The sequence below is a fragment of the Mytilus galloprovincialis genome, chromosome 8 (genome assembly GCF_965363235.1).
Source record: "Mytilus galloprovincialis chromosome 8, xbMytGall1.hap1.1, whole genome shotgun sequence".
NCBI lineage: Eukaryota > Metazoa > Mollusca > Bivalvia > Mytilida > Mytilidae > Mytilus > Mytilus galloprovincialis.
This window is the reverse complement of record NC_134845.1, coordinates 52,643,944-52,670,280: the sequence shown is the minus strand read 5'-3', so window position 1 is coordinate 52,670,280 and position 26,337 is coordinate 52,643,944. Positions and strand designations below refer to the sequence as shown.

The following is a 26,337-nucleotide window of genomic DNA, read 5'->3' as shown; positions in this document are numbered from 1 at the left end:
TATTTTTTAAAACAACATAATTATTCATAAATTAAATAATACATTTTATCACGGACATTTACAATAGAGTATACACATACATTTATATTTAATAATCAAAATTTTGGCACATTCATAAGGGTTTTAATACAGCAGTGATACAAATTGCACTGCAATATCTGTTATTTATGTCACTACTTCCATCCACACTTTGATTCATTGAAGTCAGTTGCAGATTCAGATCGGAATTTTTCAGATAGAAATATATGTTCAGATGTCAGAAAATGAGATTTTGGCGCAATCTGTCGTGTTGTGTTTGGTAAGCTTATTGTTGAATCTCTTATATAAGACTGCCTGAAATGAAAATAAAACATTTAATTATTTTTTATCTTAATTGTAATAAGCTGAAAAAAGAATAAGACGCACATGCTAACCGTGACAATATCGAAATAATGCATTGAAACACAAACAAAAAGGTTGATACTCATGGTTGTAGTATGTACAATGTAGTTAAAAGAATTGAATGCACCCGTTTATAATGTTATAGATTGGTAAAATTTGATCGTGTCCTCATTTTTAATACGAAGAGTTACATGTACATATAAAATGTGCTTTGGTGAAATATTTCTATTTTACACACCAATATAATTAAAAGGTTAAAAAAAAACTTGGACGCTGGTAAATGTTCTAATGCTCCATTTTTATTCAATTTAAAGAGTTCATTAGTTTCTAACAAATTAACTTATCCTTATTTTAATTGTCGTATGATTAATCTGGTTGCAGATTTTTCTTTTTCTTTTCATTCACATACTTTCCAAACCAGTTTGTTTTGGAAAAGATGAGAAGAAGAAAGACCTTTTTTTACACTTTCATTTGCAAAAAAAGGTCTCAATGCCATCAACTTGGACAATATCCTTCATCAGAAATATTTCAATTCGAAAAACCCTTCCTATCTTAAAGATCATTCTGTACCTATTTTCTTATACCCATATGAAACCAAACAGATGGAGACATTAAACATGATTTGCATATACCATTACTTACTTTGGTTTAAGCTTCCATTTAAAGATAAGTACAGCAATAATTATCAATACAATGACAACAGCTGCAACTACCGGTACAATCATCCAAATTTTCGTCTTTGATTCATCATCTAGGGGCTCTGTGAATTTATTATCAAAATGATATTTTACTGTATTAACATGTACAAAAAAGTGAACAGCTGAGTTACTATTTTCAATATACACAATTCAATATTTCGTTCTTATGATGTACTGCTATACCACTGTCCTAGGTTAGGGGGAGGGTTGGGATCCCGCTAACATGTTTGTCAGGAGCCTGTAATTCAGTGGTTGTCGTTTGTTTATGTGTTACATATTTGTTTTTCGTTCATTTTTTTACATAAATAAGGCCGTTAGTTTTCTCGTTTGAATTGCTTTACATTGTCTTATCGGGGCCTTTTATAGCTCACTATGCGGTATGGACTTTGCTCATTGTTGAAGGCCGTACTGTGACCTATAGTTGTTAGTGTCTGTGTCATTTTGGTCTTTTGTTGATAGTTGTTTCGTTGGCAATCATACCACATCTTCTTTTTTATATACAAGTGAAAAAATGTGTTTTTTTCTTTTGCATTTCTCATGAGTAGGTTTCTTTTTTTAACAGAAATTAAAATGTTTCTGCGACAGAGTGTCAGCGACAAAATACAATGCATGTATGTATATGCCTAAATATAAGACAAGTTAGGTTATTTGCTTAAGTAATGATTTACTTACTTTCAGCTTGAACAGGACAAGTTGTCTGTAAATAAGAAGATAGAATGAAATGTTATTCCATACATTACACTAAATGCAATCATGCAAGATTAATTTTATCTTAATTTCGAAGTGTAGTTTTGCTGATAAAGACTTGGTCTACATCGATTGGTAGACTCTAAAAATACAAACTAAAGTTATTTTGCTTTTTTCTGCAACTATTATTTAAATATACATTAATAGTTGTAATTATACTATGCATCGTGTGAGCAATATTAGATTAAACACATGGATAGTTTGACTGTAGAATGCATAGAGCTCTTTATGTTTCTGGGTATTCATTCTTCCTTGGCTTTGAACTCCTTAGATTTTAGAATTCCTAATGATTGTCAACATTGAGCACTACTTTCAAATTGGATCAAAATAATGTTTCCTTTGTTGTGGGTTTTTTATATTTGATAGACAACACGTGCTTTGGAACGTATTTAATTCGGCTCTTTTTATAGATAAATTGTCGTAGTTTTAAAAACGGAAATCGGCTGGTAAAATGAACCTTGCTTGCAAATTCAGAAGTTCTGTTTTTTTACAAAATAATAGCGTTTTTCTTAATGGACTATTGTACCTTCATGTGCAGTCTATAAATATTACACATTTTATCTTCATCATTAATTATTGTAGTACATATGACAACTATAACGTAGCACAGTTTTATATATTGACCTACCAATTTTTCACATGATAGAGTTGTTGTGTTACATTCATAGCACGTAGAGTCAAAGACAATACTAATGAGTGGTTCCGTGTAGTTTTCTCCGTTGTTCGAAACTGCGATTCGGTATCCAGTGGCAACTATATCAAAATCAGCAGATCTTCTCCTCCTCGATCCGGGCATGTTACAATACATAAAAAATGAGCTTGCATAAGTGCCAGGATGGGTAAATGTGTCTCCTTCTTCAAGCAATGTTGTGGTGCCATTAGATTTCAGCTACAAAAATACAGTGATTATCTTATAAACTCACATTAATGAATCATTACAATCTGAATTGATCATTCATGTAGTTTAGGCCAAGTATATTTTTTAGAATATTTTCTATATCAACAAAAAAAACTATTAAAAAGTGTAATTATATTCTTTCTATTTAAATATAAAATGTACATACTTTGACAACTATTTTGCTAATATATTTACATCGACATGCATAATGTGTCTTGGTTTCTGTGCTTATCCAACAACGGACACTCTTAATATTGTGGATGATTTTTCTTTGTTTACTTTTTTGTTGTTGTTGATCTTTATTGCTGATCATTTAAAGGGTAATAACTCATAAGGAAGACGACTTCTTCTATTTCGTCTTAATTGTAGATCGTGTCTTGCTTATCATTTTTACAGTTTAAAGTTTCTTTCTATCTGAATTAATATAGTATTCAAGATGAAAGGCAAGCATGCAAAGTATTCAATTTGACATTTATGCGCCATAACTTCTATTAGACGTTGCCTAATAATTTGTTGAAATATATGGACAATTGCTTGAACTCAGCCTTAATATAAACATGTTATGTTTTATCCTCAGTCAGATTTTTACAATTATAACTTTTTCAAAAATGGACAAAACTTGAATTTCAGTCAAAGTTAACGAACGACGACGACGATGTTCAAATGACAATAATTGATGTGAAACCTTATGTAGTCCTTCAGTCTGGTGTTTTACTTACTTTTGAAAGTAAATAGTTGCTAAAGATACAACAGCATTGGAAACCTTGGTCAAATAACATGCTACGCTTTATCCAATGCAAAGAATATTACATTGCATAAAACATATTTTTTAAACTTACAGCCATTGAGGTATATTTGCATGATAGACCGGCTCCATCGATGAAGTCATATCCAGGGACGATAAAAGTTCTGCATGGTTTCTTCGATGAATCACATAGATCTTCAAATGCATTTTTAATCACTGTAGGTGCTTGGGAAGTTGTAATGGAACACGATTCTCCGTAGTACCCATTGTTGCATTGACATTCTTCTGTAATAGGTAAAACGATTGTAATCTTGAATTAAGTCTCATCTATTAATTGTTTTTGTTTTAATCTAGCCAATGTAATGACATTAAGTAATTGTATTTGTCCATTTTAAGAATTTTAAGAATGACTAATTTGGTGCTTTGTTTAAGGGATAGTTTATCACGACTCGAATTGTATTAACACATTATTACGGTATACAATTAACATTTATCCTATGAAAATTGTATGTACAAGAATAGTAAAATTTTTGGTGTACAGTTGGGACCTTTTCTGTTTATATTGCATATGCGAAGCATAGCTTTTAAAGAATAAAGTGTCGTTTGGAAAGACATCAAAAGAAATATGAAATCTTTTTTATCTTATTGTTCTCATTTCCATGAGTAAGTTTTTCAGTTCAAAGTTTGAATGTCAAATTCGATACTCCAAAATGTCAAGTTGAAATTAAACAATGTGCTGAGAAATGTCAACTTGAAACTGAGGAAGTTCGACAACGGAATGTCTCAACTGGCTTATCGAAAATTTCCCTCTTTTTAAAGTGTTTTTTTAACCAAATATAGAGAGATCGAATAAACAATCTATTTCTTAAATGCGATTTACATTAACCAGGGATTTTAAATATGTCATTAATGGTAGAATAAATTAAAACATTTAAACCAAAAAGGAGTCTGGTAATCAAGTTCACATTATTATTTTGAAAACTTATCCACAGGATTTTTTTTTATCGACTTGCCCTTTTTAATTATCATTCACCCAAATAATTATTCCAAACGCTATTTTGAATTTAGATTAGTTCTGTAAACACAACTTCAATGTTCCAAGTTCTAAGTGAGTAATTGTAATATGTCATTCAAATGCAGGTTGCAGTCAAGTTGTCTTACGGGAGTGTTGTGTTTTGAGATTACAAAACGTCAAACTTTTTCAGGAAAACTGACATCGAACTCAACCAAACTGTCTTGACGATGTTTTTTTTTTTGTTTTTACATTTTTCCATAGTATACTTTTTTGAATAGTTTAATATAACTTTTCCATTGTATACTTATTTGACTAGTATAATATAACATAAAACAAAAAATACATGATAATACATAATACATTATACATAATAAGAATAGCAATATACAGCTTATGCAAACTTTGTCGGAAGGAGTTGGAACCACAGTTTCGTAGCAATTTCAAGATATATTAATGGTGAATTTTATTAATATATGTCTTTAATCATAGGTACTTTATACTGAACCGATGATACCATTTGGGACTAATAATCAACCCGCAAAGTTTTGGAGTGTTTGAGTCAGTGCTTTCCTTGCGTGACTTTATTGGGTTCGCTCAAGTCCAAACTTTAAAAAACCAGGAAAAATATATATTTTATAATAATAATTTAACTAACGGTGAAAATTTATGTTTCAGACACAATATGTTAATACTTTTGAAAACAGAAAATATAAGACTTGATTTTTAGGTCAACTTACCATCTATACAGAGTCCATTGTTAGAACAGTCATCTGGACATGTCGACTCTTCAATAATAGAGGCGATTGGTTTATCTGCACCAGTAGAATTTGTACTATTGGTGACTGTGAGTATTTCGAGTCGTTTTGATTCTTGAAGGCATACACTTGCAAAGTTTCTTAGTGTTACCTTCAACCAATCATCCCCACCAGTAGACTGAAAAGGATGAATTTTTAGGAATAGTAAATTGCAAACATTTAATTTTCACAAACTGCCTCGAGCGGTCTGAAAATAAACAGTGTGTATGTATCGTGTAAAATGAGTGTTAAAACAAGCTTATGCCTATTAATAGAGTAAAGGTGTTTAATTTTCAGATACCAATTTGTCTATACCACAGTAAACATTTGAGGTCATTCTTGACGTTTTAAACATTTGCGTGTAACCAAAGTTAGGTTTTACACTATTTGCAGGTTAATTTAGCAGTTACCTTTATATCTTTGACACATCCGTTGATAAATGGAGTTTTATCTACATAAGGAACATACTCAGAGCAAACATTGAAAGCCGGCGCCTTTTCAAAATGATAAATACAATGTTGTTCTGCTAATGCTTCCGTCCAATCATTTTTCCATTCTTCTGTCATCTATGAATTTAAAGCAACAACATATCATTTTGATGATTTGAAAATACATTTATAACATTGAATGATAAAGGAGAAATAGTTGTCGTACAATACTAAGATTTAATTCAAGGAGAATTTTAAAAAGTTTTATATACACAATACTTCTACAAAAAGTGAAAATATTATATATGTTTGGAGAAAGAATAATTATGTATGTTATTTTATAATTTAAAATAATTATAAACTGAGAGGGTAGGTGTGTATGTAGATCGAAACCTAAACAGCTGTATATATATGTATCATTGTCTTACAGTACAGATAACTATCCCAAAGTAAAGATATTATATATATATTCAAAAACAAATTTAAAAACTATATATTGATTTACCTTTTTGACCTCAACTAAGGAACAAAATAATAGCAAAGTATCTTACTGTTACTGAAGGCTCATCGTCAGATACCATAGGATAAGAAGGAGGTTCATAATCAGAGGTAGATCTCTTTTGCCTGGCTGCTTTTCCTTTATAAGAGGCGGACCTCTTTTTCCGAGCTGCTACTGTTGCACAATCAGCTGTAAAAACGCCTAAGGGCGTTTTTGTATCTCTACATGGTTTCATGGCTGCTGTCAATTCACAATTGAATTCTGGACTACCATGTGGATAGACATCATCGGGGGATACACATGTGCAATACTGCTGACCATTATATATTGTCTCTTTTAACTCTCCTTCGGGGTCAAACAAAGTCTCGTCAGCATAAGCTCCTTTAACCCTGCAGTATCATAAATTGGTAATTTCATAAAATATCATTGCTTTTTTTAGTTTTTTTATTTGAAATGTAAATATTAATTTACTCTACACATGACACATAAACTTTACACAATAAATAGTCATAAAAATTGTAAAAAATACTTTCTGAATTTATCTATATTCATTATTTTAACCTCATCCATGCATCGTCGACTTATTTGGAGTGTATTTCTACCAATATATGTTTATTCTTCATACACCTTTTGTTAAAAAAAAACTGAAATCACCTTTGCCTGTGCGTTGTCTAAATATCATCAACTCATGAAATTTAATGTATCTTTTTTTTATATTTATTATCATCTAGATAATGGAATGATATAAAAAATACAATTTCTGTACACATTACATATTGTACAATAGATAATAGGTATTGTTTAAACCAATCAATACTTACTGCCATGACGAAGCAAACGTTTTGATATCTGTTACTGGAGCTAGCTCATCTCTAGGTATAAAATCGTCGTTCGAATTACCATTGTAAATACCACACAGCCCTTTTGTCATACCCGTATCTAATACTGACGGTATAATGTTGATGCCATCTACATAGCTAGAACCATAATTGAATGTGACTTTTGTTCCAGTAGGGAGAGTTATCTGTGTAATAAACAATAAATCTTGAAAACAAAATATAGGCAATATAAACAGCAAAATCAAAACACAAGTAGTTAATTAATTATTGGTCATTTTCGGGAAATACAACGTGGAAACCTAGATTCTTTTTTTCTATAAATCTTTAAAAATATATATAGTCGTCTGTAGACATAAACTTATACCTTAACGTTATTCCTTGGATGATGGTTTTAGAGATAAACACACGAGGGAAAACAAAGAGTTTTAATCACCGAACAACTTTATTCAGGGGCAGTCTGTTTTCTATTATGATAAATGCCTTATAATTTAAGTGTGCACTATGTTATCAGAAAGACTATTGTAAAACAAATAAATTCATAAATTAAGATAGTTAACAATGTACAACAGCAACACAACAGAAATGATGTAAAGATAAAAATCGGTAAACCTCAGTCGTTGCGTACGTTTATTGTTCTGATTTGGCAACAGGAACAGGCGGATGTACATTCAATACATTAACACCATTTGCTACCGTCATTACATGTTGCTATGGATAGACTGGGCTTAGTAAATATAACAAATGCCGCGTGTCAAATAAAATGAATGATTAATATAAATTTAATTTTTTTATAACCAGTATAATTACACATTACATTAAAAAATTGTGTGAAGTTAAACTACATATGTTTCAACTGTATACAATAATTTTATCATACATCTTATCAATACATTTAGTAATAAATAATGTCATAATAAACAAAACTATTGTCCTTTATTTATTCTTACCGAAAATGTAGTTCCCGTTTTTGATACTGTAAGACTTTGGTCGTCACATAATCTTTGGGTCATGTATCGATTCGTCTTTCTGTGGCCTTTATAATTTGTTTCACAGTAGTTAGCAACGAAAAGACTGTCACCACTTCTAACGGCAATTCCACAGTTACAGAGAATCGTATTATAGCACTTCTTAAAGTAGGCGCTAACCTATCAATTCAATAGCAACAAATTCAGAAAAAAATATTGAATCAACCCGTTTACGATTAAAACAAAAATCCATTTACCTAGGAAGTATTCGTTTAGAATTTCCCCAAAAGTTCTGTATTTATGATATTCTACTTTTTCGTGCATGTATCTGCCTAGTATATACATCATAAAACAATGGCACCAAACTCACAGTTATGGAATTTCTATCTGTCAGAAAAAAAATATTTGTAATGATGCCATAAGAATATTTCAGTCTAAGAATTCATCATATTCTAGGCTGAAATATTTGCCTCATCATTTCTTCGCAATTATCAAAGATCCAAGGTTTCAATTTAATCGGATAAAATTTATTTTGATTTTTTTCTAGATCCTTATATGGGAAATTCTTTTCCTTACGTTTTCACGTAATTATACATCCGTGACTTTTAGGTGTTTCTTATTGGGCGTTATGGATGGAAGTTGATCAAGATAATCGGATTGAATGCAAGAAACCAAACCGAATCTGTTCATGTCAATTCATTTTATATCAGGACTATTTGTCTGCTTTATTGAATTTGGCGGATATATTTAAAAATTGAAAAAAAAACAAAAAATAATCAATAAAACATTTCTTTTATATGCTTTCAAGTTTAAGTATTCTTTTACATATCAAGCAAACCAATGCAGATTATATTTATCAGATTTATACATTGTTCCAAAAAATGAATACAATTAAGACTGAAAATTCTGATTTATTCTATTATCAAATTGCAATTATGAAAAAGAATGTATGTGTCAACAGTTTTGTACTTGGGGGTGCATTGTTGATTCAGAATGAAAATGCTGATTTATGATATTATCAATTAGCATTTATGAAAAAGAATATGTGTCAACAGTTGTGTACTTGATTTGCATTTTTGATAGTTTGTGCTATCAAAGGAACATCATTTAATGCAAAAACATTTAAGCAATGGATCTTTTAATCAGACGTACTATCTTTATAAACGTTGCCATTCATTTTATAATTTTCATCAATCATGTATATAAAATATCTGATATATTTCAATTTATATTCAAAACTTTTCAAACATTGCTATTTACCATCATTTATTAACGTTATGCATCTTAATATTTTCCCTTTTCTTACGTATAAGCCTTATATCCGCTTGACACAATATTGTTTTTAAATTTATTTATTGTTACCAAGTGGTCAAAGCGTACTTGCAGTACTCTATAGTATTCTTTTAAAATACCTGAAGTGGCAAGCGGTCGTGCTTGTACATAATGTATTCACCTTCTGTTAGTCCTTGGTGGAGCTGGAGTTCATATTTTCTAAAAATGAGTATATATTTATATAATGTACAGAAAATGCTTGCGGTAAAGTATTTTATCATGCTTTCAATATACGTAGCACTAGAATATTTCCTGTCCCTCCTAATGATAAGGCTTATCACTGATGATGATTTAAGTCTTTATTATAGCTGTTGGGATACACGTGTCCAATAAAGGTGAAGAAACACTGTTTTTGGTGCTTTATGAAAAAATGCAATATATTTGAAAAGAAAATAAAATGTCAATTAAATAACATAGCCAGTAGTTGTACCTTATTTGGCTTACTTGTTATGTTCATATCGTTGTTAATTCTAAGTGGATATGATCGGGACTTAATTTAAGATGCCATTACCCAGAACGTTAATTAAAACAATGTTGGCGAACTGGGCGAAAGAGCAGAGCACCTGCAGCTTACTATCATAGGCGGGTCATGACTTTCAAAAATAAAATACTATGTATCAATTAATTTCTGTAGATTAAGTACAATCTTTATATAAACAAAACATGGAAAGGAAAACATACTACCATACCCTTCGCCACGATTCAGAATGCGCCATGTTGACATAATTGTATAATTATATGTTGGAGTATAAAAATACATTATTTAATCTACACTTACTTCTGATCGAAGGTTCTCATATGGGGATCGTTATGTGAGTAACAGCTTCTACCTAATGTCACAATATCGTTGTCTTTGACATACACCTTAATTTATAAAAAAATACCCAAATATAATATCATTAATGAATCGAATGCAGACTGGATAGATGGAATTTGTCCAATATAAAACCAAGTTTGTTTTTATTCTTTCTGAGTTTGTTTTGTGTGTGTATCTACTACTAGTATATAAACAATCAGGTTTAGCATTTAACCATTTCTTATTTTCTCAGCTTTCTCACCATAGTTTGAAAATGAATCGAAATAGATTTACGAGATTTCAACAGCAGTGACCTATTCGTCTTTTGTGTTATACATCATTTCTTTATTACGAATTTATAAGAATATTGATCATGTTATGAAAACAAGGTTGTAGGTGATGAACAGGAAAAGATACTTTACCTTAATATCTGGAAGGTGAATATTTTTCCAATAAAATGTGTGAGGTACTACTTCATCTGAGTTGTAAAGTCGTAACAACACTATTCTGTCAGCAACATTAACCATTTGATCTGTTTGACCCATTATTTTGATAATTTGTTGTTCCTGCCAGTTACTGTGAGAAAACTTGATACCACATGTTTCGGAGTTGAATATTATTCCGTCTTTTGTTATCCCATTAATACACTCCTCCCCATTTAGTTGATAATCTGGTACACCATTTAAGAGAACCAATACACAATCGTTCTGTTTGATATTATCTATTATATCTAGGGGTCTGCAATTGTGTAGATAAAAATCAAATAGAACAGAAAGACACGTAAAGTTAAGAAAAAAATTAGAGAAACAACTTATTTCTATAGTGTACTTGAGTCAGGAGCTTGTTATTCGATGGTTGTCGTTTGTTTATGGGTTACATATTTGTTTTTGGTTCATTTTTTTTATGTAAATACGGCCGTTAGTTTTCTCGTTTGAATTGTTTTACATTGTCTTATAGGGGCCTTTTATAGCTGACTATGCGGTATGGGCTTTGCTCATTGTTCAAGGCCGTACGGTGACCTATAGTTGTTAATGTCTGTGTCATTTTAGTCTTTTGTGGATAGTTGTCTCATTGGCAATCATACCACATCTTCTTTTTTATATTGAATTTGATTTTCATTAGATAAGTATCGTCTTTTTCTTAAAATCTGAAAGACGTGTATCCTTTTTGAACAACAGAATTATCGGTGGGAATCCAATCGAAACAGTGAATTGGCTATTCAACACAAATTTGGTATAGACGATTGAAAACAAAAAGGTCTAATCGCTGTGAAACAGTTAGCCAAAGCCATCTGTTTCTTCACTTTTTTAATAGTTAGATATCTGCTAGTTGTGTATATATCCCAAAGTACCATAAACGGGATATTTCATGTTAGCCTGTAAGTTTTTAATTTATAAATATGGACTGTTTTGAGGGAAATACGTGCCCTAAAATCGAATTTACAATTCATAATTGTTCATAATTGTTCCTTAGTCTTGAAATCTTTAATTAAAATATTTTATAGTTCATTTTTTTATAATTTTATACCGTCGATTCTGCTTTTAGCCTACTTTTCACAATAATTGATACAGATTAATTTGATTATTCATCTTTTCCTCGTGTTGAAATTTTATGTTAATTATTAGACATACGCATTTTTAGGCCAGGAGCATGATAAAGGCATGGTAAGTTCTGCTGGAATATGTAACTCTTCTCCCTCAAACACTTGATAATCTCTGGAGGATGATGGGTCGATCTAAACAATTAAAGCAATTTATTGAATAGTATTAATCACGATGTTATGTAAAAATATACCTTACATGTGGAATGATGTGCTCGCATTTGTAGACATGGGTTTCCATATAAACATGTACAAATGTATATATAAAAATAGCATATTATAAATTTACTCCCTTTTCATTTCTAGGTAATTGTGCTTCTGTTGGTCCTAAAAAATTGTAACGTTACAATGATTAATACCAAAATGCTATTATCAGATTCAAGAGTTGTTTCAAATCGTTTGAAGTGTATGAGCTTTTGATTTTGCCATTTCATTAAGGACTTATATCGTTTCTAATTTTCTTAAGAGCTCGGTTTTTTTTTCGTTTTCTTCCGTTTTTTGTTTCTTTCTTTTTTCTAAACTACATATATTTCAAATGTTTATTGAAAACTTTAATTTCAACTAATTTCAAATTATGCAAACCTTTAAACCTGCAAAAAACACGTCTGAATTGTGTTGTGGTCCATATGTTCCAAATCCGTCTCCTCCTACTTGTATAGCACACTTGACTATCATATTAGGCTTATAAGCCGATGTCCAGTGTTCTTCTAACATACGACCTAAACCTGCCTCTACATCTGTTTTTGACAATCCTTCCACAACGGCGTCTGTCATCTCAATATCATTGATATACCATCGTGTTTTATATTTGTATCCATCTGTTAAGTCATTTGCATGACATTCAAAAGTTGCCTTACTGTAAACCATTAATACCCCAAACCCACTATCAGCCTCTGTCTCAGTAAGTGTAGCTTTAACAAACGGTGTCACATCTACATCGGGAAACGCTAAACAGAAAATAATGATCACATTCGTCAACACAAAAGAATATACCAAATGGACCTTCAAAACTCACAAGTGAAAAATAAGATATTGCCATTGAAGAAAACTGATGATGACGAAATGATGAACAAGGCCAAAAACAAATTAAGTCATAATGCAAAACCGGGGGTGAGCCAGTGAAATCGAAAAACATGTTCAGTAAAAAACATAGTTTAAAATCGTTGCTAAACGCAGATTTACAAAGAAATTAAAAAAAAAAGTTTTAGCACACACATGTCAATTAAAGAAAATAATTTCTCTATATTTACAATTGAGAACGCTTATAGGGTGTTACAAAAACGCTACATTTTTAACTAATCAAACTTGTTATATGTACATACTATCACATCCTGGTGAAAATCCGTTTTCAGATGTCGTGCCATTTTCGCATGGAAGTTCTTTACCTAAAATATAATAAAAAAAAAGTATGACAGTTAACATTTATAAGTATGGACACTGTTCTAAAGTGAATTCAAAGAGGTAAACACAAATGATTTGTTTTAGTGATAAAAACGAACAATAACACAATACGTTAATTCGTTTAGAAGCTTTTGAATAACAATTTGAAATAGTTCCTCTTGCCTGTCATCGAAAACCAAATGTCCTCGGTTATTCAATTTATAACGGAACCTCAACTGCCGGGAAGGAGATAAGGAAAGTGTAATTAAAAATTGTAGTTTATATTGATAACAATTTCAAGAGTTATTTTGAGAAATCAGTTTAACAAAATGCATAATAATTCTTACCAAAACAGTAGGCTGACGTACATCCACCCGTTATACTTTTGAGGAAATAGACATAGTACCCATCACAGTTCTTTATTTGGATCTCGTATTCGGTATGCTTACAATTACCATCATAGTTGGAAGCAAATGCTGTTCTTGTAACTGTTACACCAACAGCTGGGTAGGCTTTCTCTCCAGCAGGTAAATCATCTTAAAACATGAATACATATATTCTTGAATTAAGGATGCCAACTATAAAGATATTTATGTAGTGCTTAATGAAAATTTCAGCCAATCATTGATTAGAAAGAGTCTATAAAACTCATCAAATGCATCAGGTGTATCATTTGTTACGGCAGATTGGTGTTTCGTCCTTATGCGACTCATCTATTTAGCTTGCAAACATTTACTGGACGTCCAAATTGAAGTTTGAACCTTTAGAGCCTTGAAAACAAAAGAAGTGATTTTTTACCTGTATTGAATATGGCTACGGTAATCTATGAGGTAGGTATCACATTATAAGTCTTTCCAAAAAAAAATTACAAAAAATACTACTTTAATAGTTAATACAAATAACTCCTTAAACATGTAAAATGCGGACTAATAGCTTGGTAAAGACCAGGTCTGTTTCGGTATTGCTCCAGACTATGTTTTCTGGATATCAGCTTAAGAATTCTCAAGTATATTATATGACACGATGTATAAGTGTACTGTTAACATAAATCTCATCATTGTGGCTCGATTAGAAATCGGAAATTCACGAAGAAAGCCAGGCATCAAATAGTATGATCAAATGAACATTTCGTATATAAATTGTTAATTTGATAGAGAGTTGTCTCATTGGCACTTATACTACATATTCCTATATCTATGTTATTTCTAGATTTGAGTATTATTTTATAAACTAATCGCTAAATGATTATCATTTTTATTACAGCTTTATCATCTCACCAGTATATAGATAGATTGGTTTGGCGGTATTACATCGTAATCCGCCTACTGGACATTCTGTTGGCATCAACTCTCCTGCACCACTTATAACTCTATACCATCCTTCAGCAAGAATATTATCACATATCTGTGTAGTATCAGTTGCAAATGCTACAGATCGCTGCCAGTCTGTTATATGTTCTGTTGTGTCACATGGATCAGCTACAAAATAAATGAACGTTCTTCGTTAACTGTAACTCAAAGGCGAAAGATACCAATGCAATGGGACATTAAAACTCATATGTCAATACCAAACTGACACCGTTACCCAGTTGTTGACAGCTTAAACATAAACTTTAACTTGATTCCGAATAGAATACTAAACGTTCATAAAACTCATCATTCTCATTTTAAATACGAAAGATGCTACACATGTTTTTGTTATGAAAAGGAGACGATGGTGCTTCAATGTACTAAAGGGACATTATGAACTTTAAAAGTTAGAGAGAAACAAACAGCGCCATTGAAAAGAATGAATAACAACTATGTTGTGTCTTGTGTACTTTTATTTGTCTGCTTTACTATTTCTTTAAGCCATGGCGTTGTCATGTTTATTTTCGATCTATGAGATTAAATGTGCCTCTAGTATCTTTCCTCCCTCTTTTTTGATGGACAATCAATAAAATTGAAAATGAAAATGGAGAATGTGTGAAAGAGAAAACAACCCGACCAAAAATAGCAGTCGAAAGCCACCAATCGATCTTTAACCAAATGAAAAAATCCCACAACCGTTGTCGTGCTTTATCTGACCGCTAAACTAAAATATGTACTAGATCAGTGATAATATGTCCACAAAACACAACATCGAACATTTACGTATGTGGAACACGAATCAAACAAAAAAATAAACGCCCTCGTAGTTACCGCAAATAACCCATCGTTTCGCAATTATTCTTTTATATCCGCCATTATTTTATTATCAGAAGATATGTTATTATAACCAAGGTTAACATTTAGAATTCCAAAGTTATGGCTCTATGATCTCAAATCATCAGTATATGTGTAACGATGGGCTCTCAGTAAACCCAAATTATATTAGACATGTACGATGTATAGCGATGGGAAAATATATCAAATAAGAATAATCTTTCTCATCTTCTATTAAATTTGACAAACTCATCATCCTGCGAAATAACAACATTTGTGTATGATTTCTTTCAAACAAATGAGATGCAATAACAGGAAAACAAACCCAGGGCAAAAAGTCTTATATAGATTTCATTTACAACTATCTTATCGATATGTTGATGAACAAATATTACACTCACGAAAGAGGCATCGGCTGTAGAAATAAATGAGAAAGTATCAAAACACAATCTCAGAGGTTCTAAGGGAAAGAGTGAAACAGATAATTCTTACCTTTTCAGATTAAACATGACCCATCCAAAATGATTTAAGAAGGATCCATATGTACTAAAATTGTATTGAACATGTTTATTGGGCGCTGTGTCTCATTTATATTGCTTTGATTTTTAATATAATTTTTTCTTATTTTGATTAACGTATTAATTTAGAAATGCATTCATCATATCGTTGGCTTGATATTAATAGACAACATTATAACAGGCATAAAGAAAAAAACATTTTTAAACTCTTTTCAATCATTTTTTCTAATCAAATTTGTTAATTTCTATTTATTTTACACTTTGACAACATTCAGTCAAAGTTGAACTTCAAAATATACTATGTTTTAATTCCGATCTCTGTACGAAATGAATTTATAAAAGGACACAATGCCTATGAACAGTTTTGTGTTTTACTGTATCTCATTAGCCCGGGCTATCTAAGACTAGCTTTGCACTATATAATATTTAATGAATGTTTTGAGTTAAATATACGAAAGTATAATTATTATGATAACACTATTCGTATTCGAAACAAATCAAAAGAAAATATTATAGGTTAAAGGTCCGGATTTTACAAACTAATCAAATTAGTTTCGGACAACTTACTTTTTTCAAAATACTTTGAAATGAACAGCTGGTGTGTGTTAAAAGTCAAAATAGATAATTTATGATATATGATACAGATAGTATGGTAATGATTGTTTACTTGCCTGTATTTACTTGTGGAAGATAAATTATTGCTGTGATAACAACTGTATGTGCACTTGTACTCCACATTGTTTTTAGAAATGAATATTCCTTCTCAGGTGTGATATGCAGCCATGACTTAAGGTATTATTATGATTATAAACATGTTCTTAAATAGCACCTATTCATTCATGGACAACCAATAAGATCAATCGATACTGTACATACATGTAAAGATTTGGAACAGTTCTTTAATTTAAATGTCTATTTAATGTTTTACATTGTCTTATCTAGGCCTATTATAGCTGACTATGCGGTATGGGCTTTGTTCATTGTTGAAGGCCGTACGGTGACCTATAGTTGTTAATGTCTGTGTCATTTTGGTCTTTTGTGGATAGTTGTCTCATTGGCAATCATACCACATCTTCTTTTTTATATTTACATATTTATTCATCACAACTTTTATGTAAATTGACTAATTAACCATAAAAAAGAATCAAAATATGTATACATGTACTAGATGCTTCGACCGCGGGAAAGCAGATTATTTTTCATTTTTTCAAATTCTTTTGACTAGCAATACAGTGTTGTTCTCGATCATCGGCAATCTGGATAAAATTTAATCCCCTCTCCAAAACAAAATTACCAGGTACGTGGCTGTTCCTTTATAACAATAAGAATAATAGGTCTTTTGATGGAGTTGAAAGTAAAACCAATCAAAAACTGGCACCTGTAAAATTGTAAAAAACATGTTACACGAAAATCAAACATCTATTGATAAAAAACCGCGGTAAGATAAAGTTAAAACAAGATAATGAATAGTGTTATACTCTTGTTTATTCAAACTCGACACATGAAAGAGATTCAGGTTGGCTTAATTTTAAAGTGTTATGAAAAACACTTTTGTGTTATAAATAAATCTCTGAAAATGTCACTTATAGTCGGCAATAAAATTAACAAAACCTTTTAGTTTCGAAAGTTAATATCGTTAACGGCGTCTTCCTGAATTTCAGTTTATATAAGAAGGAAAGTATTGTTTCTGATAAAACAAATCAAAATTGAATATTGGAAAGTAACACCATAATTGACAAAAAACACAATACTTATCACATATATCAAATAAATGTATATGTACAGCCTACAGAACTGTGCGACTAGAACATGTACTAAAATATTATTGTTCTTGTCCAAATAAGTTTTAATTTTTTCATTTGCTTCAAGATAAATTGACATTAATCATAATTGAACTATGTAATTATATGAAATATGCTTGAACAATGTGATCATGCATTGTGAATTGATTGTACTTTTATTATGTAATGTATTGTTCTCCGAAACCTGATGTTTTCTTACATTGTATATACTTGTTTATGTATTGCCATAGAATGTTATTTATACTTTCGCAAATAAAATATTCTTTCATTCAATCAAATTAAAACACTGAGTCAACGATTGTCAGAGTTGTAAGAAAAAAAAACAACGATAAAACATAAGTCGTTCTTCTATGCCTTTTTCATTTCATATCACCGGGTAGGTTTCTATAATCGTTTAACAAAAATGCTACGAACGAGTTTGTTTAATTTGATAAATGTCTTTGTGTGCTTCTTTGTTTCATATTTGTTTGTTTTTATATTGATTAACATTACAACACAATAGACATGATAGACTGCTGTATCCCTATTTTTGATATTTTTATCTATTTTGTCTGTTAGTTTTGTTCACGCATCGTTGTTAATATAATGGAATTTGATGCGACTGTCATACAAGCTAGATGTTAGCTAGCTATAAATACTTATAAAAGCTTTTGTCTATGTAAGACTCATCAGGGACGCTCAGATCAAAATAATCATAAGCCAAACAAGTACAAAGTTGAAGAGCATTGATGACCCAATATTCAAAAAAGGTATAAAATCAGGTTCAACCCACCATTTCTACATATTAAGAAAATAGCTGCACCAAGTCAGAAATATGACAGTGGTATTTTTGTAATTTTCCCTTTTCATTAAAATAATAACCTGTCGTTCTAAAACAAATCAACAAGGTATATATGTATAAGTTATGTCTTGCAATACATGTACTACCAACACTGATGACATAACCGAAACCGCATTTAGTTATTGACCGTTATGGAATAACCGTTTCACAAATGATATCGAATATGTTTCGTATGACGTTACTACAATACCGGGTGCCACCTGTGACAGGATATGCTTACCCTTCCGGAACATCTGAGATCACCCCCAGTTTTTAGTGGGGTTCCTTCTGCTTAGTCCTTAGTTTTCTATGTTGTGTCTTCTGTACTTTTGTTTGTCTGTTTGTCTGTTTTTCTGTTTGTCTTCTAATTTTTAACCATGTCAGTTTATTGTCAATCTATGAGTTTGACTGTCCCTCTGGTATCTTTCGTCCCTCTTTTTCTCAAAGCAAAGATGGGTTTTTAACTTGATAAGACCAATAATATTGGCTGTTTGTTTGCCTGAGATGCCAGACTTTGTTCCAAACACTAATTGTTTACATTGTTAAAGAACTCAGTCATGAGCAGGTTAAAATGCTCACCTGTCAGTTAAAAGCACGTAGGCCGTGCATTGTGTATTGTGTTGAATTCTTAAATACTACCGTCAAGACAAATGGTTATGGTGGTATCACCGGTAGGAAAAAATCAAAAGAAAGAAAGTTGTTGTTATGTTGAAGACTGCAAGTAAAAATCTACATGTTATTGTTATTGTGTCATCTGCATAGAATGCTGTGTCATATTTAAATACAAACGTTGTCCAATATTGCCTCACTTGATACATGTTTTATCCTGCAATCGACCATTTCACGATACAAATACAGGTAAGCAGGTGTATCAAATCAATATAAGCCGAACCTCGTTTTTCTTCCAATTGTTATTACTCGTACAAATGCATTTGCCATTTTCAGATATTTTACATATTCCATATGCATGTTGTTGTTAAATTGCTGTCTCAATTAACGAAACCATACATTTCATTGTATTTACAACCATCATAAAATATACTGACAATAAAAACTACTTGGATAAAATCCTCTATTTTTTGACAGGATATAGGGGTTTCGTCTTTAAATCAGTACATTTACAGTAGTTATTTCAATTCATAAAAATGCTGATCTGTTTTTGGATTTAATTCCTTTTTTCCGAAACAAATCAGGAAGTTGGAAACATGTAAGCAGATACACGTAGTGTCAAATGATAAGTCTAGTTATTCATTATATATGCACAATTGAGACAAAAAGTAGTAATAGATGTTTAAAAGATAGAATTTAAAGTTATCGTCGCGTTGGGCAGTATATCAATATGAATTGTTCTTAAATTTGAAAAAAAAATCTAAACTGATCAAATATTCCTGTAATATGATATAAGGAACATTAAGACCAAAATATAAACATAGTTAATACTACATTGTTTCGAAAATTTTCAGTAGCTTGTCACATGACTAATTTAGATTTTGTGTATATCCATTTAAAATGTCCTTGTTTTCGCATTATCAAATATACACAATAAAGTGCATTGGTTTTAGTAATTTACATTGGTCTTTACTATTGTTGAAAAAGAAGCTACTTATTAATTTTTCAATTAGTTTCCATTGCATTGCTATCTTAAAATCAGTTAGTTCCAAATTGCTTCGTTTACACATTCACCGTTGTCACTTTCATTTTTATAGTATTAAATTATAATCCTGGTACCTTTGATAACTAATTATTCTGTTTATCTTTCTGCTGACATTTTTATTTGTTTTCGTTGTTTCTTTGTTGTTTAAAATTTAGGTTTCCATTGAATTGTGGGTAACATCGGTTGTTTTTCCCTTTTTTTAACCATGCAGAGGAACAAAAAACACTTATATGAGTATTTTTTCGATTCTGCTAGTTTGTGTTTTGATATGTTGAATGAATTGGACAACTCATTAGTCTCAAGGTGGACAAAAGAGAAATTTTGCTTATTTTTTTCGTTTTTAATAGCTATCAATTATAGTTATATGCTTTATCACGGTAAACGATTTGATATCCGTTAAATACTTTTAATCTTACACCACTATAAATAGATGTAAACGAAACACAAAAAAATGTCAAAGTCAATATAGTTATTAGACTTTAAAAGTAACGGATAAAAATATAGGTTTTTGTTGATAATGATTATGATATCAAGTGTTGAAATTAACACTTTCCGGAAAACACACACAATGTGCAATCATGCAATTTATGTTATAAATTATTTAGTTGTTTTTAGAAATGTATCAGGAAGTTGGAAACATGTCAATTGAATACCGTTAAAGATAGATTCAAACAATTGGACTAGATATTCTTCATGTTTTATGTCATTTAACCCTGACGTACCTGAAGATGTTTATTAGATTAATTTTAAAATTATTGTTGTACTGAACATTAATTACCAAAATATTATTGTTTATCAAGAAAATACTATTTTAACTGATCAAATGTTGAGTATAACTTTTCAATTGATAATAATAATCTTTTTTTATGTCTTTTCTTATGATCTATGTATACAATAGTATCTTTCATAATAAGTACTTTGGACTTTAACATACATGTTCAATTTTATAGCCTAACCTTTTTGAAATAAGCGTTTTATTGTCTAACATATCATTTAGGTCCAAAGTAAAATCTTTCTACTTCATTGTTTCAGCTTAATTTTATGTAAACCATTTCAAGATGATTTTGAGCTTGAAATAATGAAAGCGTCAGACGATAGAATAAATATACTACGAGTGTTACATGTTTGTCTTTTTCATTTTTAGTCATGGCGTTTTCAGTTTATTTTCGAATTATGAGTTTGACTGTCCCTCTGGTATCGTTCGCCCCTCTTTTACATTACTGGTGAAAGAAACTTGCATGTACACTGTCATAAACAGCTTGTAACGATCATGATTTATAACATATTTAATATAATTATGAATTTAGAAAATGTTTAAACTACTGTTTCAAGTACTCAATTGGAAGATTGTGTATGTTACTCCTTGTCAGTTGGATTTGTTCTTCAAGGTTCCAATGAAGCGTTGACTTTGATTTGCAGTAGTCACGATTGATAAAAAATACACAAAAGCGCCTCAGACAATTTTAAGTTGTCATTTTGATGAACAACATATTTGTCGATTTAACAAAAAAATATTAAGTGATATAGATTGAAGGATCCAGTACAACAATTTGTAAAAAAATAATAATTTCAGTTTTTTTTTTATATCAATTTGTTCATTTATCTGTTTTTGTAAGTTTGTTTTGTTTTGTTTAAGTTTTTCTTCTTTTTATTTTTGGAAGAGGGAGGGGGGTAAAAAATGCAATGTACTTAAAATATGAGAGTTGTTTTTATAGAATTCTTTACTGTCCAAGTTAATATCTGCCAAGGTTTTATTAAGTATATGTATATGTGTATTCCCATATCGGAGTAATATCTGTTCGTCAACAAGAACAATTTAAATTGACATAACTGTTATCATGTTTATGCCACTGTCACCATTTATATAAACAATACGTATACCTCATCGGTATTGACGATGTTTGTGAATTTCATTATTTGAAGCGAGTAACAACAAAACCTCTTCAAGAATAATATTAACATAATAATCTAAACACTGAAAATTATGTTTGGAAAACCTTATTCCTGTTGTTGGGAATTTAAATAAAATGAATGATTTCAATAGTATTTGGTTATGTGTAAAACATGTAAGAAGACGTAAAATAGGGACGAAAAAAACCAAAGGGACAGTCGAACTCATAAATCGAAAATAATCTGACAACGCAAAGGCTAACTAAAAATGAAAAAGACAAACAGACAAACAATTGTAAACACAACATAGAAAACTAAAGAATAATCAACTATTAAAAAACTAGGGTGATCTCAGGTGCTCCGGAAGGGTAGGCAGATCCTGCTCCACATCTGGTACCCGTCGCGTTGCTTATTTTACAAGAAATCCGATAAATAATCTTATTCTGTAGGTCACATTCATGAAAGGGAAGGGAATTGAAGTTACGACGTAAGGAACATATCCAATATCATTTGTGAAACGGTTATGTCATAACGGTCAACCAACTCGTGATGGCTTGATGCGTAAACCTTCATTCAAAAATGTGAATTCCTTCCTATAAACATAAGGTAACAAATTTTTCGACAACTATAGCTTCATTAATATATGTGTATCTATTTCCTAAGAAAATCAATATTTTAAACTTGAAGTAACGTATTTCTTTCTAATGTGTTTTCTGTCAAGAGGTATTTATAGATTTCAAAATAAAGAATTTTAACAAATAATAGAATGCCATGCATATGAGCATACAAAAAATAAAAAATAACAGCAACAATACAAACAACAAACTCTCCATTTTTTTTTATATCGTTTCTTGTTTATATTTTGTTTTGTACACGTCTTTATTGATAAAAATGTGCTTCTGTTTTTTGAAAGAACAATATTGCTTTACCTATTTGTTTTCAATTCGCTTTCATTTACCAACTTAAATTTGTATTGAAGATTTGTATAAAAGCTATAAATCATTGAAAACTGCAATCGTATTTTGTTACATGTATGCATTATTATAATTTAAATTTAATTTAGCTAATAAAAGTTTAATTGTCATCATGATCATGTTATTCGGGTCGAGTTCTTTAAACACATAAAGGAACCGGGAAGAGTTTGTTTTAAACAAACAAAGCGAACTTCAGTCAATAACATTAGTGTTTAATCTTCCTTGAAAACTAAATATAATCAAAATAAAAACACTAGTGTTTAACGTTTAAAAATCCTATGAGGTTTTTCCGTATAGTGTGCAAAAGGAAAACAAACTACATTTTGACAGCTAAAATTAATTATATATTTAAAACGAGAGGCCCTAAAGAGCATGTGTCGTTACCTTGGTCTATGTGCATATTATGCAAAGGACAAAGGACACCCTCCAACATTGTAGACGAGAATAGACATTACGTATGTTGGTATTTTATTACTGAGCGTTTTGATCATCACTATCTTCTTTATTTTTTCCCCCAAATAAACAGGAAGATTTAAAGGCTCATTGTAAGGCAAACACTTCAAAAAGAATGATAGTCTACTAAATATATTGCAAAACTTTTATCTTTTTAAAAACAGATCTGCCTACATGGCCTAGTTGATCATTTGTGTGATTTATTTATCTTATATATCTTAAATTGTATTAGGACAAAAAAGTTTCTCTCGAAAAATCATAATTTTTGTGATTATTGGCAAAAGTGAAAGCAAAATAGTAAAATTTGTCATTTATCATGTTTACGGACAATAACTCATTCTTCAATTATTAAGACAATTTGGAAAGAATATTATTCTGAACATTTTTACTCCTTTCAGATTTTCTCTATTTTTGACGATTCAAAAATGATAGACTAAACTTGCAATTCACTCCTATGTTCTATTCTATCTGTCAGCCACTTTGTTTTGTATGCGGGATCATCGGACAAATATTAAAATAAGATATACTAATTATGATTGTAGTCAATTTGTTTGTCTAAGTAGTTTCAGAAAAGAAAAAAAGTAAAATCACAAAAATACGCAACTTAGAGGAAGATCAATTGGGAAAGTCCATAATCACATGGCAAAATCAAATAACAAAACGCATCAAAAACGAATGGACAAAAACTGTCATATTCCTGACTTGGTACAGGCATTTTCAAATGTAGAAAATGGTGGATTAAACCTGGCACTAACCCTCTCACTTTAATGACAGTCTCATCAATTTCCGATATTTTTACATTGATGCGTTAAATAAACAGACACAATAAATATCATAGTCAAAATATGGGTACATCAGTCATCATCGTTTAACAATTTTAAAAGGAACAATTTAACAGAACACAAAAACATCTACTATCTACGAACACATTTATTGATTTGAGTGTCTGACGTTAGAAAATTTTATACGTCACATAAATTTGTCGTTCAATGTACGTACAAACAATTTTAAAATTTTCATGGGAATGTTAGCATACAGGGTTAGAAGATGCAACTGCGACTGACGATGACAATAAATACAAAAAAAAATAAAACAATTGTAAACAAATTTACTATAAATGGCAATACCTCCTTAGAGACAATTGATCATTTGTTCATGGTTGACTTGAATGAAGATCTCAGTTAAGTGAACATTATTCATGTTATTGCTTTATATAGTTTATCTCTAATGATATTCAAGATTGTGCTAAAAAATGCTTAAAATCCTTAAAACTAGTAATTCTGGGAGATAAAACCAACACTTGGTAATCTGATTCGACTGACAATTTAAGGCGAATAGATATAAACCTGAAGAACATGTTTGCGCCTTCTCTAAGCTTCTTATAAGCACAAATCTGCCTGTTATATTTTAAGCGATATCGGTTATGTTGCTTGGCAAGCAGGATCGTCAGACACATTGTTGGAAATATATACCCAAATTATTATTGTGTCAAAGTCTGGTTGAATTTGGCCTAGTAGTTGCAAAGTGGAAAACTCTTGTAAAAGTTAACGGATAACGACGACAGCAAAGGGTGCCGATGACGAACGACGGAAGACGGACGGAAGACGCCAAGTAATAAGAAAAGCTCATTTGACCCATTATCCATTCACAACTTTTCAAAAATTAAATCAGATCGTGCTTTCGTTTTTGCAGAGGTTTATTTGTCACCAAAATTATATATTAATTGTATATGATAAAAGAAGATGTGTTGTTATTGCCAATGAGATCGAGACAACTATCAACCAAATTTCAAATGAAGTTGTAGTAGGCAATTAAAGGCAACTTTTAGTATGTTTATCCATAATAGTTCATACTAAACAAATCTTGTTTTCCAGTTTTTTTCCCGCTGACACAAAGATTGTGATCGAGTACCGAATAAGAACATTAATTACTAGTTTTAAGTGACAATGACTAAATAGTGATGTTATTGGGACAGCGTTTAAAGATTTAAACAGGAAGTTGTAAACAGATACTATAGATACACTTCAAGCTTTAGAATTGCATTATTTAAAGGCTAGAGATCGGTTGTGCAAATTTAGGTCAATATCACTATTTATAAATAGACTGATTAGTTTATCATATTTTTAAGTCGAAAATTAAAACACAAAAACTAATTAAGTAATCTTAACAGAGTGGTTTTTTTTCTACTTCTGCATATATTTTAAGAGTGTAACAACACATTCACACTCATACCGTGTTTACCTAGACCAACCAGAAAAATATGATAATTATGATAATACATTGTTTGATAATCGATACTTTTCTAAAATAAATTGTAAGCAATTCGTTATATTCGTTATAAATATAGTTGAATAATATATTAGTACAGGGTGAACAGTCATTTTTTTTATATTTCTTAAATTTTCTACTGTGTGTAGAGTAGATGTGATTACGATTACTTCTATGAATATTAAGAGACACATGTCTGCTACAACATGGAACTTTTTTTATTTCAGTAGGAGGTCTTCATGGCATAATTTAAGGGGGGGAGTGAATTTTCAGGGAACATTCCAGAACATCAATGTTATATTAATTCTAGAGACATTTAATGTTATATGATAGTATATAATTAAGGAGAGAACAAGTTGCAGCAGTAATTTCACTATGGAATATTTAAAATGGCCGCCGTTACCATGGACACAGCAAACAATATGAAAAACATTAAAATGCTTCAAATTTAAAGAAACTTATAACAAATGTTGCTTAGATTATGAAGACTTGACTTTTGTATTTTGAATTTCTAAAATGGCCACCGTTACCATGGAAACTGCTAAAATGTGAAACATTTCAAAATGCTTCTAAATTCACGAAACTTAAAACAAATATTGCCTTTGATATCTGGACTTGACTTTTGAATTTGGAATTTCAGAAATGGCCGCCGTTACCA

The 26,337-nt window shown here is 30.7% G+C and overlaps 2 protein-coding genes across 2 annotated transcripts; both read right to left on the bottom strand.

Annotated features, from left to right (window-relative positions):
- Nucleotides 1–45: 45 nt before the first annotated feature.
- LOC143042190 (von Willebrand factor D and EGF domain-containing protein-like) lies at nucleotides 46–10,869 on the bottom strand. Its single transcript, XM_076214459.1, has 13 exons — nucleotides 10,560–10,869; nucleotides 10,120–10,205; nucleotides 9,422–9,500; nucleotides 7,992–8,189; nucleotides 7,027–7,229; nucleotides 6,258–6,594; nucleotides 5,689–5,844; nucleotides 5,222–5,417; nucleotides 3,564–3,754; nucleotides 2,455–2,715; nucleotides 1,752–1,776; nucleotides 1,024–1,141; nucleotides 46–333 (listed from the first exon to the last, which is right to left on the bottom strand). The coding sequence occupies exons 1-13, from the start codon at nucleotides 10,680–10,682 to the stop codon at nucleotides 174–176; spliced, it is 2,133 nt and encodes a 710-aa protein (XP_076070574.1). The 5' UTR covers nucleotides 10,683–10,869; the 3' UTR covers nucleotides 46–173.
- A 1,435-nt stretch (nucleotides 10,870–12,304) lies between these two features.
- LOC143043708 (oncoprotein-induced transcript 3 protein-like) lies at nucleotides 12,305–15,311 on the bottom strand. Its single transcript, XM_076215889.1, has 5 exons — nucleotides 15,308–15,311; nucleotides 14,395–14,595; nucleotides 13,465–13,653; nucleotides 13,060–13,122; nucleotides 12,305–12,684 (listed from the first exon to the last, which is right to left on the bottom strand). Exons 1-5 carry the CDS (start codon nucleotides 15,309–15,311, stop codon nucleotides 12,305–12,307), a joined length of 837 nt encoding a protein of 278 aa, XP_076072004.1.
- Nucleotides 15,312–26,337: the final 11,026 nt, after the last annotated feature.